Source organism: Dendroctonus ponderosae, unplaced genomic scaffold (genome assembly GCF_020466585.1).
Source record: "Dendroctonus ponderosae isolate FM_Combo_2020 unplaced genomic scaffold, Dpon_F_20191213v2 Dpon_F_20191213_2, whole genome shotgun sequence".
NCBI classification, from domain to species: Eukaryota; Metazoa; Arthropoda; class Insecta; order Coleoptera; family Curculionidae; genus Dendroctonus; species Dendroctonus ponderosae.
The window spans coordinates 6435993-6455707 of NW_026018165.1; the positions used below are offsets into that span (position 1 = coordinate 6435993).

The window sequence follows — 19715 nt, forward strand, 5'->3', positions numbered from 1 at the left end:
TTTCCAGCATTTTTATAGGAGATCCAATACTCATTTTCTGCACAATGATACATTGATTTGGCTGATGATACATGATATAACTGGCTTGTAGCCAGTACAAGCTAGTTACTGTCAACATTACAAAAGTAAAAGAAATCAATATAAACAGTATTTTATTCGCCTTGTGTCCAAAATGGACAACATTAATACTTCAAATGTATGCCAAGGCTTAAAGCAGCAACAACGCTACACATGTAAGTAAAAATATTTAAGTATCTAAACGAAGAATTCTAGTCTCTTCCCAAATTTGATTGTCCTGACTAATCACCTGTTAGGCCTAATTAATTTTAGAATGTTTGAAAGTATTGCAATTGTGATGTATTTTAATGTGTGATATGATGAGGCTGTTGACGAACTGTGGTTGTTTTTTAAATTAATGAATTTTTTTTTAACTATCTGTTATCTTAGAAAAACTGATGATGGTGGAAAAATACACCGAAACGTGTTTTAACTGATAAATAGAGACAATAAATGACTGAAACCCAGGAATTAATTTTGATTTGGAATTGTTCTTATATCCCACTTGTAACTTGTATTTGTGTCACACCACTAGCTTCCCTTTTACGAGATTTTTTTTACTGAAAATACTCGCATTTGCTTATCCACCTTTTTATTGTGTAGCGTATCTTTCCCTAGGACGTTTATAAATCTACTGCCATGCATTTTAATGGCATTTAGTGATGCTGCGAGATGCTCTATTTCATACTTTTGTCCAAAATTATATCAAAAACAGTGAAACTTGTATATAGGATGTTATAGATGAAATATATTTAGAATTTGGAGTAGAATTTAAAAATGTAATAATATATAGGGTGTTCGATTTAAATTATGTAAGTTGATACTTAGTTAATCTATGGTTGATACCTACTTCCGTTATAACCGGAAGCGTGGCCATCTTGAAAATATTTTAGATCGCTTGCCCTCAATGACTTCGGCACATTGCTCAATTTTCAAATTTCTCCTAATTCGATCGATTGCGGCGGTTCCCGGTGGGACACCCTGTATGTGCAATATTTATGTCGGCATTTTTAAGGTTATTTATACAATGCCGTCCTGACCAAAATTAGTGAATTTAATGTGATATAAATATAAGCAAACTTAATAACACCCTTTTTATTCGAACTAATAAAAAAATGCCACTTTTCACACAGAAACCATGATAATAAAGAAACACCGCGCCTCAATTGCCAACACGCTGGATGCAATTTATTTGAATATGCATCTGCAATTTGTTTTACAAAAATATTTCACGGCCCTAAATGTAAATTTTGAAACTGCGCGCCATACACCGAGACCAGAGCTGTCAAGATTTTCGCCCACATAAACATAGGTTCGACCACTAGACTCCAGTGCTTTTCTTGGTTAAATTATATGAGATAACGATTTTTCTTAGAAAAGATATATTAACGGTGAAAACCGTTGAGAAAATCAACCAATAGAGTATCACAAAATTACTGGCGATTTTATGGTAATCGGTACTGGTATTCGAATATTCGAATAATTTTATTGTTCGAATAAACCACTAAACGAATATTCCAATAACGGATTTTTTTACATTGAATTTGAAAATTGAAATTTGAAAATTTGAGTACTCGAATACTCTAACTATTCGAGTTTGACTGATTGATTCCTTTGATTGAAAACTCGTAGTACAAAAAGGGGTTTTTTTAGTTCGTAAGAATCCAACTCTACCCAGGGTTCGGAACACTGGGCGTCTTCGCTAAGATTTTTTAATCCTCCAGCCGCCGGACAAAGGAAAAAATGATTCCGAGCCCTAATTATGACTAAACAAACAAGAATTATACAGTGTTTCAACATTAGCGACCTTCCTTTTTCGAAGACGAAAGAAATAATTTAGTTACTAATGGCTAACCGACTAAAACTGTTTTCTACCAAACAAATAAATAATTCTTCTGCAATAACTTTGGCAAAATGACTATATAGGTATATATGCTACATGATACAATGAATACAAGGTAGGATATTACTCGGTCGAAAACTAGATTTTCGTGCGCACATGACGTCGTTGAAGGCATGTAACTTAGACAAAGTTTCACTGAATTCAAAACGCAATAGTTCCAAAATGGAAAGCTATATGAGGATATGGTTTGCAGCATTGCATAGCCCAATGCTTTGAAAATGGCGCTTGGGACTTTTTTTAGGCTTATTGGGAAGAAAAATACCCTAGATAATTCTTTACAAAATCTCTGATTTTCAGCGTTTTAGCGTGCTGTGTTGCCAGAGTGTCATTTGAGAAATCGGGTTGAGCCTGTTCATACAATTAATTGATTGTATCATACAATGAATTCATTGTCGTACAATGAATTGATTGTATCATTGGGTCAATGCGTTTAGGCATATTTGGAAATTTTATAGACAAAACTGAGCATTTTGCGATTGGTAGTTGGAAAGTGTACTCTAGATTGTTTGCTACTTTTAAGTGTAGATTCAGAAATATAAAAAATGCGGTGTGCAGTCATTTCATTTGTATTAAAATGTACATATCATTCGCGGCACCACAAACCGCATATTCCGTCGTAAATAATAGGAAAGTAACATTGCGTCATTGTTTGAACTTCCGTCTCGTGAATCGTAATGTACTATTTCTGCAAGGATACATTTTCAGCTAACGCTATACTTTATTACACAACTGGCAACTGTGCTAGTCTGCAAAATAAATACATTTTCGTTACTTTTAATTTCCAAGTCTAAAATCTGCTGCAAATCATCTTGTAATTATAAGGAGGATTTATAAAAAAATAATTAAATGTGGCAAAGACTAATAATATTTAATCACATTTAGCAGACAGGAGAAAAGCACGCCAGCCAGTGATTTCCACTGACGTCACGCAAATCGACGCAAGATCCTACCTTGTATTCATTGTATCATGTATATGCYATAACTTTGGTCGCACGTCATTAAAATAGTCGGTCGAGCGTTGTTCCCATACCCGCCATAAAYTCTCGAAGCAATATTAAATTATCTTTATGCTGTAGTTACATTCTTGCAACTTAAATTGTAAGCAATAATTAATTAAACACTAAGCAAAGATAAGAACATGTACCGAGGTTACAATTGCAACCTCGAAACAAAGCGAAACCAGTTCATTTGTATCCTGCTTCTAATAAAGACCTTTTTTAAAAAGGCTTTTTGTATTGACCCACACGTAAATCTGTCTCGCTTTTTCTGATTATTTTTTRTCGAATAATGGTTTATTTGAAAAGCACAAATATCGTCAACGCAAAAGCCATGGACAAGTACATGACAAATGCAGCAAGCAAACGTCAAATGACATTAAAAAACACCAACCTCATAATTTTAAAGATGAATATAAATAATAATCAACATCGCTTGTTATCAATTCCATCTCCTTCACTTTACTTAGTCTAAGAACACTGATTGAAACGTAGAGTAGAGGTCTATCGAATTACAGTTTTCTCACTCACACAAACCACTATTACTTGCCCTCTAGTTTCATCATAGTGAACTTCCTGAGTAAGTGTATTCAAGATTTCTTTCCTAGTAGTTGAGTGGTTGAAGTTTGACAGATTAGTGGCAAGTTTCCACATCAAGTGGAGACAAAATAGAATAGAAAATGCCTCCATTTTGTTTATTTTCTAATGTGAGAAGTCTAGTGTCGGCATCGTGTTATTGTGGTATATAAGTAAAATTTCCATTCTATAATTGGCGATAATAGTCTAATACGTAATTAGCAAACGTATATATGTTTCTCGTGCGGTTCCCTCGCGCAGAGGGTGTAAAAAGTAGCAGACATTGGGCGCATCGCGAGTAAGCACTTTGTCAAATTGACTACTTCGGTCTCCGGGACGAAAACCAATCCGTATAATAGCAATAATACTGGTTATCGCGTAGTCTCGGCTGACAAACAGGCGACATTAAATTCGAAAAAGGGTAAAAGTGCATTTGGCAAAGACAAAACTGCACCCCTTGAATCGACTACCCCAATAATGAACCACGTAACCGGGAACTATCGGCGGAACGAGGATAATCCTCAGAACAATCAGAACGACGTTGAAGAGATGGATACTCAAGATGGTGAGTGCATACTTTTTATATGTACAAATAAAAACCTCAAAATTGGCAAATGCTTGACACATGACTTCTAAATTATTCTGACATTTGACAATTAGTACAATTTCTAAAATGTATGGTCATTTCATGGCATCAGACAATGGTCATTATGTAGTTTTTGGCAAAATACTCTATAATTAGATCGCTTCAAAGCCTAATAGCCATCGATAGCCATTCTTAGTGCTTCAATTAAGCAGTGCAGTTCTTTCAATCAAGGTAAGGGCTTTCCTACCATTTTCGATTTCGAACATCACATCACATCACATCAATCATTATCCTGCAAGTTATTTTACACAACAAACTATAATCTTGTTAATATAATAAGTTCATACGTTTTTGTCATTTATTTGTCGTTATTATCTCACCTCTTGTTAAATTCACGTATAGGTACGCACACGTCCTAAGTTCCAATCTCATTACACTTGCAATTTCTAACAATAAATTATTAGAAAGTGAGAGAATGTTCTGTTTCATTATTTTTAGAGATAGTTTAAGTCTGATAAAGATGTATTATTTCATTTCTTATAATAGCATTAAGGCAGCTTTGACGGTTTTAAACGTCTTTAAAACGTAACTGAAATTTAAATGCCCTTAAAATGTATACTGTCAGTGTTTATAGAATTCAATTTTAAAATCTCTCAGGGTTATGCTAATTATTCGACAATCAATATTACGACCAAACTATCTGATTCTTAGGTAGATACCATTTTAAGCATAAATGGAGGCTTACAGGAGATTAATTTAATGTTATTTTGTGATGTACAGAGTGTCCCATCTTCGACACTTTTATAGGGTGTCTGCGTAATTATTTGTCCTATCACAAAGGTAATATAGGTGTCATGTGCTTGCTTAATTCACTAAACATGGTAAAATCAACATTTCTAATGTTTCAAGCGCGCGAACAGATTCGTGGGAAAATAAAATTATACTATTTTCTAAGTTGAAAAAGATACAGGAACATGTTAATGTTATTAGTTTCTTTATAATGATTGTTGAATGATCTGCCGTTTTCAGAATAAGTATATACTGGGTCAAGTAAAAAAGTTATCAGTCCCCAGATCAATATCTATTTTTATCTAAAAATATAGTATTTGCAATTCTTTTCGAAAAATAGAACAAACTATGGTTATTTGGTTTTTTGGGCCTTATGTTTATAAACATATCATAACTTGCGTATTTTAGATTAAAAGGAACATGGTATATTTTATGCCAATGTAACAATGCACAGCCATGAAAACAAAGTCAAGTTTTAAGAAAATCTCCGACAGATCTTTAAGATTACATTGATACGGTACAGGGTGTTTCCTGATAAGTTGACACCCCCCTAGATCGTTTATTTCAAAAATATTGTGAAAGTGACCAACACAGAAGTTGTTTAATTTTACTCAATTTTTTTAAATCTAAATTTAAAATAAACATAAAACACGGAAAGTGATTTCTTATTGAATCACCCTATATGTATATATTTTAGACATATCAATAGGATTTGTTTTTCTTATTTCAATATATTTAAATAACAAATCAAAGTAGCCTTGAAATTCGACAAGGCGCTTCTTCCACCTCATAACGTTCGCCCGGTAGCACTTATTTTAAATTAAAATGTTAATATGTGGATTGGACGAACGGGTCCTATCCATCCAATTGCCTCCAAATAGCGACCCTCCGCGACCAAGCTTCTCTTTATTTTTTCCTCTGGAGTTATTTAAAGAATATTGTGTATGAGACTCTAGTTAGACGCCTTAAAATAGTAGATGCAATAACGATATTAATATTATATACATATATCATAACCAATATATTCAAAACGTTATAGATAAAATTGAAGTAGATTATATAACATATCTAGCGTTAAACGGAGGTCATATAGTGATTTTAATGATTATGTTTTTATTTACATATTTAATTTTATTAATTAATGAATTAATTTAATGCTGTTTCGTTTGTCGCTCCGGTTGTTTTGAATGTGTATTTTTTCATTGTGTTTTATCATTTTATTTTATCAATTGTATTTTATTTCATTTTTTTAAACATTACTGGCGTATGTAAAATTATATACTTTTTATGATCAATAAAGGAGATTGAAAAGATAAGAAGTTGAAACTCTGTACTTATGTGTGTTTTGTCTCTGAAAAAGTTGCTTGGGACGTTCAAAAACTTCGATAGCTCGAATGTGTTTGGAGGTAACTTTGAGACATCATAATAAACCTTTTCCTGGACACTAGATAGTTTTTAAATAAAAAAGTGGGACTCGAGAGTTTTTGCAAATATTAATTCGAACATTATTAATGTTCGAGTGATTTAAAAATTCCAATCATGTGCATGACGAAATCGACTGGTTTTTTAGCAGGCTTTATTACTTTACCCTGCGGAATTTTGAGGAAGCTACACTGGGATCCTCACTTGTTCCCATTTTCTTTCTTTTATTACTAAAACTATATTTAAAATTAGACAAGGTATTCGATTTGCTTTAACACGGCGAACGTTTCTTCAAAATTTTGCTTAATAAAGAATAAAACTCCTTGAAAAATGCTGACATGACATTTGATGGAAATTTGAAATCACCTGAAAACTGTTGACTCTTGAAAATTATTTTTTTCTTAAAAACCCTGTACGCAAAACTCGCGCCTGGCGAAAAATAATTTCGACAAAGTTGTACAACTCAGTTATGTTATTTTAAAAACTGTGTAGTTTGGGTGAGGTTCACACGATTCAATTGATGATTCAGTTGCGATTTAATTGAAGAAATCTTTTAAATTCCCAATTTGTCCTACTTTGAAGGGTTATCTTAAAAGATAATTGTTTCAATTTGCGCTTGTATCGGTGAAGAAATTATCTCCTAATCCAAACGATAATGTTAGTTATTCTGAGCTATGTTCCACTTAAATTATCCATCTAACAGCAATTTACAAATATTTTCTAATTTGTAACATCTATTTACAGGTGTTAAGTGTCTTCAAAATTTAAAACTGCATAAACAGATAAAAATTATGCTCTAAAATATAAGCCGGGGATCGTATTTCTTATTATCCAACTTACCTCCAAGAGAAAAATTATCTGTCAAAAATCTGAAAAAGAAGATAGCCGGATGCAATATTGTTTGAGAATTTATTGCAGGCGCTAAGTATTATCAGAATGGATTAACCGATGTCAGTTTTTAAACGGATATTAGTAATAATGAAAAAAAGGGTCCGCTTTAAATTGATAAGGTGAGGGATTATTTAACAAAATCTGTCTTACTTTGGTTTAGAATTATATTGCAGTCAGATGCAAAGAACTCGGGCAATAGGTTAGTTTTGTTATTGCTGAGTTACAAAGTAACGAGTTTAGTTGTCGAATAACTCTTTCCTTGACCTATCTTGTTGGAGATGTCGCTAGAACTTTTTCCGTTGGAAGATAGTGTAAACTCCAATGTACTTAAATGAAGAACAGCTCTTGATCTTATCTCGTCCTTCTGCTCCTACTACCATATCGGTCTTTTTATGTTTACGGTGAGTCCCCAGTCTTCATAGCTTCATCCTCGTCTTCCGCTACATTCCGCGAATATGGTGGTATATAAGGTATCGCCATTGATACATACACACGCCCATCTTGCAACATTTCCGTTTCCAAGATCTAAAAGTCAATGGGCTTCTTCGAGATATAGTTTAAATAATAAGGGATCTAAAGAACAGCCTTGTCTTAGGCCTTTCGTCACTTGAAATTCCTGGGACAGTCGCTTTCCTATCCTTACTGAACTTTAATTGTGTGAAATCGGTATTACAATTAATTATTAATTTTAATTTTATTAATTAACATGGTATAATTTGATAATTTTTTAATGTGAGAGATATAAATACTAGTTAAGGCTTCTCAAAACAATGCCTTTGACACTCATTTTGCTAATTACTTTCTTAGGGACCAACCAGATTATACACATTACTGCTCACCTTTGTAACATAATGTATGATAGAGACGCAACTATGTTTAGATACTTAGCTTGAAGCTTAAACTAAAAAAATTGTATTTTTATTTAACATAATTAATAAGGCAGTTAATGTGAATTGTTTTGAAAGAACAACATGTAGAGTATATTTTTTAAATAAACTGTGTATGTATTTTGACCGCTTAGCTTTTCACCGGGAAAAAAGTAATTTAACTTCTCAAATAGATTGATTGTTAATTTATCTCAAACTTTGTCATATTTTTCTATAATCACTGACAGAAAATGCACACAGAGTAAAAAATATTAATATGTAGTTGACATAACATAAATCTACTTCTAAAAACGCTTTGTTATGAATTTATTGTAAACAAATTTGTAATTTGACTTATTTTACCACTCCAGGTTTTTGAGAAAATGCATTATTTGAAAATATGTAGTTTCAGTATTAGAAGAGTATTGAATAAAACTCTGATAAAAATATGTTACTTTGGTTAGTTTCATTGTCACTAAAGCAAAATCCGGTTTATAATCCAAAATTATTTTGCAGAAGAAGGTACATTTCTCAGGCATTTGCAGAAATAATTTAACAGGATTATATTTGATTCTTCGATCAGAAACTATGTTAAAAATAAAATTAAATATAATTTTACAAGAAAACGTTGATACGATATGGAAAAGGATTTTGACAAAAATCATCAAGATGTTATTGCAGAAATCATTAATACCAAAAAATTGCAACTGCTGTGCATGTTATTTTGTTCTTGAACTTTGCGCTGATTTAACTAGTTACATGGGATTATATGAAAGTGAACGTTGTTGCATAATTGTTAATTGAGACAGTAGATTATTATTTTACCTAACTGCTTACATTTAATGTTTTTTTAAATCTCAGGACATCCATAAGGGTGCATTTTTAGTTGGATATATCTTAGTTTCTAGTCAAATCTGTTTTGTTATTAATCTAAACAAAATATTCTTAAGATGTTTAAAACCATAACAGCAATTTATTTACGCAGTTCTATTATTTATAACTGCTTGACTTGATAGGGAGTTGATTAAATTTTTTCTATATAGTTAATACTATGGATTACATCACAGACACTGGAGGAGGCGAGATGGATCAGTCTCAAAATGGCGAGGTGATCATAGGACCTCAATTGGAGTCAAGCATGGCTGTTCAAGACGCTGACATGAAGGAAGATGAAGCGCGCAGTGAAGCCACTTTCAGATTCACAGTTCCTAACTTTAGCAAGTTAAAGGTATTAATTAGCTTCAGTTTCACTTTTGTTAATTCGACTTTTTAATTGGATTGATTAAAAGTTTCCGTTTAAATCGAATTTATTCTATATTGCCAGGAATCTACTTTGTCACCTCCAACATTTGTCCGCAATTTGCCATGGAAAATTATGGTGATGCCGCGTAGCAGTCATAGCCAAGATCGCACTTCCCAGCGATCATTAGGGTTCTTTCTTCAGTGCAATGGTGAAAGTGAATCCAGTTCTTGGTCTTGCTATGCAATTGCAGAACTGCGGCTCATATCAGTTAAGCCAGAAGTACCAACCTTTTCAAGAAAAATTCAGCATCTGTTTTATTCGAAGGTATGGGTTTTTGTCAGTATTTATTATAAAGTTTACTCTCGAAACCGCTGAATTGCGATAGTGTACACATTTCCCATTTCGGCTCAGAAAAGTCAGCTATTTACTTATGAACCCACTAGATAAGCCGAAATCAAAGAAATACACGTGATTGCTTTCTGACAAAACTATTTTATTAACGATATGAATGTGCTATTGAATAGTTCCAGACTTCAATTTAGTGTGCCAGGTTGTAGATACCAAATTCAAAATTTTTGTTGAAGTGTACAGATGAAATTGAAATAAAACGGTAAAAATCACAAGCAGGTAGTCTATTAATTAGTAAAATGCAATAAACTTAATATTATTACACAGGAAAATGATTGGGGTTTTTCACACTTTATGACATGGAGCGATGTTCTTGATCCTGAGAAAGGCTACATCAAGGATGATGCAATAACTTTGGAGGTACATGTTGTTGCTGACGCTCCGCACGGGGTTTCCTGGGACAGCAAAAAACATACTGGTAAGTTAAAATGTTTAATAACTTAAACGGCTTTAATATCGTTTAATATCAATTAGTTGATTTTAAACATATTTTTAATAGGTTACGTAGGATTAAAGAATCAAGGAGCAACCTGCTACATGAATTCTTTACTGCAAACACTGTATTTTACCAATCAGCTTCGAAAAGCCGTATATAAAATGCCCACAGAGTCGGATGATTCCACGAAATCTGTAGCTTTAGCTCTACAAAGGGTGTTTCATGAATTACAATTTTGCGACAAGCCTGTCGGTACCAAAAAACTAACAAAAAGTTTTGGATGGGAAACGCTTGATTCCTTTATGCAGCATGATGTTCAGGAGTTCTTGAGGGTTTGTTTCTTCTTTTGCTCTCGAAAACATACTTTCTGAACTTGGTGTTAATACTTTAGGTACTTCTTGATAAGTTAGAGAGCAAAATGAAAGGCACATGTGTTGAAGGAACTGTTCCAAAACTGTTTGAAGGCAAAATGTTATCTTATATTCGATGTAAGAACGTGGACTATTCAAGTACCCGATCAGAAACTTTTTATGATATCCAGCTGAATATCAAAGGAAAGAAAAATAGTGAGTTTCAAGTTTAGCACTCGGAAAGAAATGTGTCGTATTTCAAACAAAAATTATTTTATTTGAAAACATTATTGTCTTATTTTAGTATATGAGTCATTCAAAGACTATGTAGCAAAAGAAACACTCGAAGGCGACAATAAGTATGATGCTGGAGAACATGGGCTTCAAGAAGCTGAAAAGGGAGTTATATTTTCGAATTTTCCTCCCGTACTGCATTTACACTTAATGCGTTTTCAATATGATCCAGTGACTGATTCCTCTGTGAAATTTAACGATAGGTAATTTTGTTTGATATTTTTAAATATGGGTTCGTATTAGCAAAAGATTAAAGAGAACGTTCAATTCTGGACAAGTATTTAATTTTTGTTTTTTTTAATATTGGACTTTAACTATTAGATAATAATCCAATAGTTATAAATTTCCAAACGATTTTTTATTTAAGATGTCTACAGAAGCAGCAACGTTGCCCACCCTGTTTATGATTTTCAGGTGCATTATCAGAGTATTTGATGTATCAATGTTTTTTTTGTAGATTCGAATTCTATGAAAAAATTCATTTAGATGATTTTTTACAAGAACAAGATCCGAATGATCCAGCAAATTATACCTTGCATGCGGTACTCGTTCATAGCGGTGACAATCATGGTGGACATTATGTGGTTTTTATTAATCCACGAGGTACTAAATTGCGCGTAAAAATCAATCGGCTCAATAGTAATGCCAATATTTAAGGTGATGGTATATGGTGCAAATTTGATGATGACGTTGTATCGCGTTGTTCAAAAATGGAAGCAATTGAACACAACTACGGAGGGCATGAGGAAGATATCACTATGATGAATGTGAAACACTGCACTAATGCGTATATGTTAGTTTACATAAGGGACTCTGAATTACCAAATGTACTGCAAGAGGTTAGTTATTTACTTATTTTTTATGTTGGCTTTTATATTTGTTTACGACAATCGGGTTTCCAAAAAATAGTACTATCATTGGCAATTATTTGTCGCAAAATTTAAATAATTTCAGATATCGAAGCAGTTTTTCGAAGCAGCGTTTCATCATTAACAGTTAGATAATAACATCGGTTAGATTAATTTTACGTTTTTTTCTTCGTAATTATATTGTAGTAAAGCGAATGAAGACTTCGTTTTCTTATGTATTTCATGGAATTATTTTTGCATTTACAACAGACATTGCATCTGAAGTATAACAACCAGCATTATGAAATTGTCAATGATTACATTATAATACTAATCACCATCGAATAGTATTACATGGATGTGTACAGCGTGGATATTTTGTCGTTTTTACTGCTAACAACTAAACGACAAGATCTTTTCGTTCTTAGGTGACGGATGTCGATATTCCCAGTGAACTCGCTGATAGACTCGCTGAAGAAAAACGAATGGAGCAAGTAAGACGTAAAGAAAGAACTGAAGCCCATTTATACATGACAATCCAGGTGAGTTTTCAATATTTCACGAGACGATCAGAATTGTTTTATCAACCCAACCATCAGCAATCAATATTCAACATTTTTCCAAATGTGTGACCGGATTGGTGACCTTACAACATTTTGGCACTGTGCAGCATCGTTTTTTACATTATATTTTCTTTGATCATATGACATCGTCGAAAAAGTTGTTCCAACTTCCATAATGAAAATCCAAGGGGAAATGAGGATTTCAAGTTTTTCCCCGAATTAGCGCACTTCTTTAGTGGACGATTAGTAACGTAAAAGTTCCTTTTTTTTATTCATTTTTTAGATAGCGCACAAACTTCTATTTTTGGTTTACTATTTGTTTTATTATTATTTTAGGTACTTTTAGAAGATCAGTTCGATGGCCATCAAGGTAATGATTTGTATGATCCTGAGCATGCTCAATTTCGCGTCTTCAGAATTCGGAAATTGGCCACTGTGGCTGAAATGATGGAAATGTTAGCAGATGCGTTCAAATATCCGCCGGAGCAAATCCGTCCTTGGCCTTTTTCTCAGAGGTGATACACTATAAAAAATAATTATTTGTTACCTAGTTAATTAATACAATTTATTATTATTATTTGTCCAGATCAAACCAGACTATCAGACCAGTTGCTTTGGATGTTGAAGCTGATCTCCACAAACCCGTTGCGGACGTAGCTGAAATAGTCAGCCCTTGGAACATATTTTTAGAGCTTCTTCCTTCTGATTCGGGATTAAATGTTCTCCCCACGTTTGATAAGGTGAGTTTCTGGCGTTGGTATAATTATTTTATCTATATATTTAAATGATAAAGATTTCCAGTTAATATGGTTATTATCTGGCGATATTTCCCTGTATTTATATTTACAATAAGTACATAAATAATAAACAGAGTTTTATGAGAAATTATGAAAATACAAGTAAATAAATTCCGTAAAATACATTATGATTTCAGGATTCCGACGTAATGCTTTTCTTCAAGATGTATGATCCTAAACAGAAAAAAATTCATTATTGCGGACATGCATATGTACCGGCGGTCAGTAAGTTTGGGGATTTGTGTCCCTTACTCAATGAGAGAGCGGGTTTTGCTCCGGATACTGAACTCTTACTCTATGAGGAAATTCGGCCTAATATGATAGAGAAAATATTAAATTTCACCGAACCCATAAATAAGGTCAGTTTCTGCGTGCAGCTAATCAAATTTACATAATTAACAGTTTCCATTATTATAGGTATTGGAGGAATTGATGGACGGGGATATTATTATTTTTGAAAAAGATGATGGCGATGTTAATTCAGATCTACCTACATGTATAGATTATTATAAGGACCTTTTCTACCGTGTAGAAGTTACGTTTGTAGATAAAACAATTCCAAATGATCAAGGTTCGTATACTGATTATGTGTACAGTAATTTATAAAAATTTAAAGTGCATTTTTTTAACTGGGAGAAACATATTTACTGCCACTTATTATCAATTTCTTACATTTCTAAACAATGAGTCTATCGTTGGTACAATCCCTTCTTATCTGAACATTGAATTACATTTGTCACGCTGTTTAAAAAAAGGTACCAGCTGAAAACTCAGTGATCATATATTTGACTGGTTTTAGGTTTCACCATGGAGTTATCACAAAGAATGACATATGATCAATTTGCTAGGGCGGTTGCACAGAGAGTAGGAACAGATCCTTATTTATTACAGTTTTTCAAATGTCAAAGGTAAGTAACTCAAACGTAAAAAGCACATAAAGGTCTTTTTAGTATATCATATTTTATCGCAATTGATTGATCTGCTTTTAAATAAACATTTATTTTTTTCTTTCAGCTATAAAGATAGCCCAGGAAATGCATTGCCTTGTACATTTCAAGGAACATTGAAAGAATTAGTTGTTTTTAGTAAACCTAAAGTTCCGAAAAAGATATTCTATCAGCAGCTAAGCATTCGAGTAAATGAATTAGAGAATAAAAAACAGTTTAAGTGTCTTTACGTCGGCCCTTACATGAAAGAAGAAAAAGAGCTAATTTTATATCCCAACAAGAACGGTACAGTGGCGGATCTCTTAGATGAAGCTAAGAAACAAATTGAATTTAGTGAAGATAGTTCTGGGAAATTAAGGTGAGACTGAATATATTAGGGACATTTTACGTTATCGGTTATTCTGAGCATGCGCATTAGTAAAGAAATAACCGTTTACGTTATTAGAAGATAACGTGTTCCTTTATTTACGTACGAGTAGCAGTAACGTTAATAAGCATCACGTTAAAAAGCACAACGATGGTGTTGATATATTTCACTTATTTCTGATATTATTAATAAAATAAGCGGCTATAATAGAATAAGAAATTTTTGTAAATTTAAATAAGACTCATTGATTAGTTTACGCCATTATTGCGTAATTACGGATTTTATGTGAAAATTGTTTGGGCAAATTTGAACTTTGGCAACACTACTAACATCGCAAGCACAGGTTCTAACTCCTAACCCATAACCTAACTAATTGATTTTCAATTTTTATTTAATATGTTCGGAATATGTTCTGAAGTCTAAAAGTTGATAAGGCGATCTCCGGGCTCAATATTTTTTAAATTAAAAATGGCTCTTCGGTTTGCAACAACAGGTGGAACAAAGATGTGTAAAATTAAGCCTCTTATTAAATCGTGATCCACATCTCTCTGATCATTTCGGTGCAGAAATGCAGGTCGAAAGTTTTCTTCCATCTTAGCCACTTTTTGTCTAATAACAATACAAACTTAAACTAGTTTTGAAACTTCCAAACAAAACGGGATAAGAAAACAATAAAGTGAGGTTTATTTTACTGAGAGTGCAACAAACGCGGTATCAAAAACGAAAAAACACACTTAACGTTATTTGCATGAACATCTTATTTTTTAACACTGCGCATGATCACAATGACGTTTAGCGTTTAAGGCCAACGTATTTTTAAGGGGCTTAAAAACTCTATTAATGTCACAGTACAATAAGTACTTGTGCTTGTTTTACTAGTAAATAGGGACATTTTACAGTTGTTTTTTGAAATGTTTTTATCAGTTTAAAAATACATTTATTTTACATTCTTGCAGGCTAACGGAAATAAACTGTAACAGATTGAACATGGGGCCGAAGGAGGATGTTCCTTTAGAATCCTTAGCTGCGACGAAGATCTATAGAGTGGAAGAAATACCTAGGTAGGTAATAATTACACTATTTCGTTTTGTAATTTATGTAAATCGGATAAATCTTCTAAACTGGATATTTTCGAAATTAAAATAATATTTCTAATTTTGAACTATGCAATCGAAATCCTATGAATTGTTGAACATTCTGTTAAATGTTTGCATATATTTATGGTCGGTTTATACACGAGAATAAGGATAAGGCTTAATGCATAAGAATAACGCTACTTGGGGTGTTTATAAAGCAAAATAGGGAACAATATTATTTTATGTACAGCCAATCAAATTGCAGCATAGGCTTAAGAAACAATAGGGTTGTGCCTGTTTGTGTCGACATTATCGCGGTAACATACCAATAACAGCTTATTTAATATAAATATTGTACATTAAAATGTATTTATCCACTGAAGAAGTAGTATCTCTTTTTGGTTTAATAATTCCGTTTTCTAATTTCACAACAAAATGTAAATACCATGTTTGGCGTTTACGTGGGATATTGGAAGATCTTACATCTTAGATCTTACAAACTGCTCATGCCTCATTATAATAACTCGTAACGCATAAGATAAATGTTAAAAGTTGGCAACTTTCTTAAGCCTTATTCCTTAAATGCCCATTTATAAACTTGACGTTGCCGGTACCGGTGCCGTTTGCGGTGAGGATTGCCGTTTGCGCTACAAAAGGCGATTTATAAACTTCCCGTTACCGTTTGCTGTCAGTCGAATATTTAACCTAAAATCTTTCCTGTTGATAATCAGCCCTGTGCTGTATCATAAATGCTATTTTTAACGGACACACGTTATAGCAACTTAACAGTTCAGTATAACATTTTCGTGTGTTGACCATTTGGGCCACCTACTTCCATACTTGGCTTTGTTTATGATTTGCATTCACTTTCAATTTCGTTCGTTATTGTTCTTGACCTATCATCTCGAACACTTTCAATGGAGCATGTACAGAAGAGGCAAAAAAACAACCCACAAACAATTTGMAAATTTAGTAGAGTTTGTGGAGGAAAATAAAGTTTATTTTCAAGACCATTTTCCAMTTGTTCTAATAAAGCTAACCTTATAAGACCACCAAAAGACATATTTTTCTTTTAAATTAARAACAAATTATAGCTAAAATACAAAACTACGCTCTGATTAAACACAATTGTTTTATTTATTCCCCGAAGTTAACTTCGGCGTTATTCCTTATTCTCGTGTATAAACCCACCATTAATCTGCAACGTGTTTGTTTATTGGTTTTTGCGGGTTGCATATAGTTTCTTTTGCAGAACTTTGACTGTATGTTATTTCTATTATTTTAGAGAAGAACTAGTTCTATCAGACGATGAAATGTTGGTGTCTTGTGCACATTTTCACAAGGATGTATTTTCGACATTTGGTATCCCTTTCTTGATCAAAATTAAGCAAGGAGAACCGTTTAGCGTAGTGAAAGGTAATTTATTTAACTCTATCTAGTTACACGGAACATTTTAAACTTAGTGCGGGGTTACCCAACGTCGTAGTGCTTAATTCTAAATTCGTAAAATTTAACCTTTTTAAGGAGCGGTTAGCCAGTTTCATAATTTTTACGAATGCCATGTGTCGTTGTGATATAACCTAAAATATCGTTTATATTTTGTTTTATTGGACTTTTTGCGTTTCTAATTTAAATTTATTGCAATGTTCTTGAATAATCAACAAATGATTGCACTCGGTCTGAGTGGAGTATTATTTACACTACTCAGACTCTAGTGCAGGTTCGAAGCTTAACAGAGGTAGTAGGTACGAGTTTTGGTGTTCGCTCCATGAATCGGAAAAGAGCCACAGAAGGTCTTTTTGTCACCTTAATAAAGGATATCGTAAATAGTGAGTGCGATGAATAGCAATTTTTTAAATACACAAGAATCAAGAAGTCAGTTTTTTTGGTTTACATGGATTGCTTGCTCCGTATTTGGCAAAAGATATTCGAAAATTGCGTTTGGAACCTGAGCAGCGATTTTTTGTCCCATAAGTCCCAAACTTGCTCTTCCGCCAGGTCCAACAGTGCATGTTTCAACATGTTTCCATCATTTTCTTCATTAATTTCAATTATTAAGCTGAACAACCTCTGACGAACAATCCTTATCTTGAAATCATCCGTTTTTATCTGACAAAGTGGCGTCAAATTCTTTTTTTTGTATTAAGCCGCTTCGGTTTTAGTTACACAATGACAGAAATCATTTGTTTATAGGGATGGCCGCATGCGCGGATCTCCAACATTGCCAACATGAGCCGATTCATTAATCTTTAATTCGCGCCATTAGTGATCTCGTAATGACATTTGATGTGTTGCGACAGGTCAGGTTTTTAATCCAAACACTGAACCTTTTTCATCGGTATTTTTGGATTTTCTGATTTTGTGTGCCTTTAACGTGCCTGAGAACTGTGTAAAGTCGATTTATTGGTGTGGTATATGGTTTGAAACATCTCAAATAGTTTAGGTAGAATCTTTAGCGTAGCTTCTCGGAAATATATGGATTAGACTTTATCATTTTTATGTTATCTTTACAGCATCAAGAATATTTAGTGGTTCCCAACTGTAGAATTACATTTTCGTACAAAAAGTAAGAGATACATAAACAAAAAGTATATATATATATATCGATGTATATTCAAATAGAATCTTATTTTTAAACTTCAGTGGCAGAAAAGCATATCATAAAGTTCAGTTTTATAGCAATTTTTTCGAACCAGTGGACATGTGGAAAAGTTTTTATTTATGGGAATTGCCAGCCACTCCTCATCAAGGAAGAAGGAAGAGCAAGGCTGCATGTGGGGAACACGGTGCTACTCACATATGGTAGCACTTTTATGTCACGCACATTACAGTGTTAGTGCGACGGACATTGAGAGCCAATGAAATACTCCATGTTCTAAGCCCAGAGAGGAAAAAACTGTTAAATTAATAAATTATCATATATTTAGCTTATAATGCTTGCGGTCTGGAGCCCAGCACTTCACCGTTTTAAGACTCTGAAACGTGTTGGTTTTGTAAATATATTTAAATAACACTCTAATATTGTATTGTTGTTAAGTTTAGAAGTAGAATTAAAAATCGGTAGCCCATTTCTGTTTCTATTGCGATGGAGTTGCTGAACTTTAACCTAAAAATGATAAAGTTAAATCGATATATTTCCGAGAAACTACGCTAAAGATACGGCCTAAACTATTTGAGATGGTACAAAGCATACAGGCACACAAAATCGGAAAATCCAAAAATTCCGTTGAAAAATGTTCACTGTTTGGATTGAAACCCCTGACCTATCGCAACAACGCCGGATGTTTCACCATAGATAAGACTGATCCCGTCACACTAATGGTGCAAATTCGTAAAAGTTTCGAACTTTAGAAGGTCATATTTTAAGGATTAGGTTACGTTTGTGATTCAGGACTTAGGCAAACGGTCGCATTTAAGCACGCGGTATTAACTTGGATTTTATAAATTAAGCTAATGATTAAGTTTAAGAATAAAATTACGACGTTGGGTAATCCCGCACTAACTCATAATCATAATTAATTGCATTACTTTTTTATGTAGACCGTATCCAGAAAAAATTGGCTGTGCCTGAAAAGGAATGGGAGAAGTTCAAATTTGCTATAGTGTCACTGGGCCGAGCCCAAACCATTTCGGAAGATGAATATGTAGTTAAGATAAGTGACTTTCGGCCATCTCCTTCACAAGGTTCGTTTAAAAGATTTTAAAAAAGTTTCAAGATTGTTTATGATATGTTTTTCGTGGTTTTATCTTGTATTGCGACAGGTTTACTATGCAAGGTGTTTCGCAGGGTAGGACATCATTTTAATAACAAATTCTACGTCCCGAATTATTCCAAGCTATATAAGGTGTTGCATTAGGAATGGCTATTATTTTAATCACGTATTCTAGGTCCGAAAATAACCCTAGTTTGCTTTAAAAACAATAGCCCAAAATGCATCGATACGGATTTACAGGGTGTGAAACTTGAAACTAAAAAAAGGCAAAAGGACAAATGTCCTAAAAACTCATGGAGATATTTTAACAAAATTAGGAAAAAACGAATCGATAGCTGGGGAGGACGCATGTTTTGCAATATAGTTAATAAGTTTCGGCATTGGCGTGCGTAAACATTTCCTGTTGTTAATTGAATGTTTTGAATCAGCTGATTTGGTCAGACCAAATACTGAATGATTGGTTGTTACGTCAGTACTACGGCTGTTCTACGAACGTTCACCGACAAGAAATGAAATTGGTTCATATCGAGCGGGGCGGAACGCAAACGGTAACGGCCAGCGGTGTTTATAAAGTATGTTAGGTATTAA

General features: G+C 33.4%; 1 protein-coding gene and 2 long non-coding RNA genes across 4 annotated transcripts in view; 1 reads left to right on the forward strand and 2 right to left on the reverse strand.

The window, feature by feature from the left end:
• Nucleotides 1-2510: 2510 nt before the first annotated feature.
• On the reverse strand, nt 2511-3041 carry LOC125503434. Its single transcript, XR_007280849.1, has 2 exons — nt 2911-3041; nt 2511-2706 (listed from the first exon to the last, which is right to left on the reverse strand). It is a non-coding gene; the product is annotated as an uncharacterized LOC125503434 (long non-coding RNA).
• Nucleotides 3042-3576: 535 nt separating this feature from the next.
• The window catches only part of LOC109538246 (ubiquitin carboxyl-terminal hydrolase 7), a 21479-nt gene continuing 5340 nt past the window's right edge, over nt 3577-19715 (forward strand). The window contains exons 1-19 of one of the 2 annotated variants that reach the window (XM_048663789.1): nt 3577-4096; nt 9129-9313; nt 9410-9652; nt 10004-10154; nt 10236-10504; nt 10564-10738; nt 10827-11019; nt 11274-11419; nt 11474-11655; nt 12093-12206; nt 12564-12742; nt 12814-12967; nt 13162-13383; nt 13442-13595; nt 13824-13932; nt 14039-14329; nt 15295-15399; nt 16700-16830; nt 18955-19098. In XM_048663789.1, coding sequence (XP_048519746.1) covers nt 4009-4096; nt 9129-9313; nt 9410-9652; nt 10004-10154; nt 10236-10504; nt 10564-10738; nt 10827-11019; nt 11274-11419; nt 11474-11655; nt 12093-12206; nt 12564-12742; nt 12814-12967; nt 13162-13383; nt 13442-13595; nt 13824-13932; nt 14039-14329; nt 15295-15399; nt 16700-16830; nt 18955-19098 — 3235 coding nt within the window. In that variant the 5' untranslated portion in view covers nt 3577-4008. Of the gene's footprint in view, nt 4097-4162; nt 4349-9128; nt 9314-9409; nt 9653-10003; nt 10155-10235; nt 10505-10563; nt 10739-10826; nt 11020-11273; nt 11420-11473; nt 11656-12092; nt 12207-12563; nt 12743-12813; nt 12968-13161; nt 13384-13441; nt 13596-13823; nt 13933-14038; nt 14330-15294; nt 15400-16699; nt 16831-18954; nt 19099-19715 lie in introns of those variants that run through there. The other variant, XM_048663790.1, reaches the window with a different exon arrangement.
• Nucleotides 4138-4584, reverse strand: LOC125503435. The gene is made up of 2 exons (XR_007280850.1): nt 4498-4584; nt 4138-4409 (listed from the first exon to the last, which is right to left on the reverse strand). It is a non-coding gene; the product is annotated as an uncharacterized LOC125503435 (long non-coding RNA).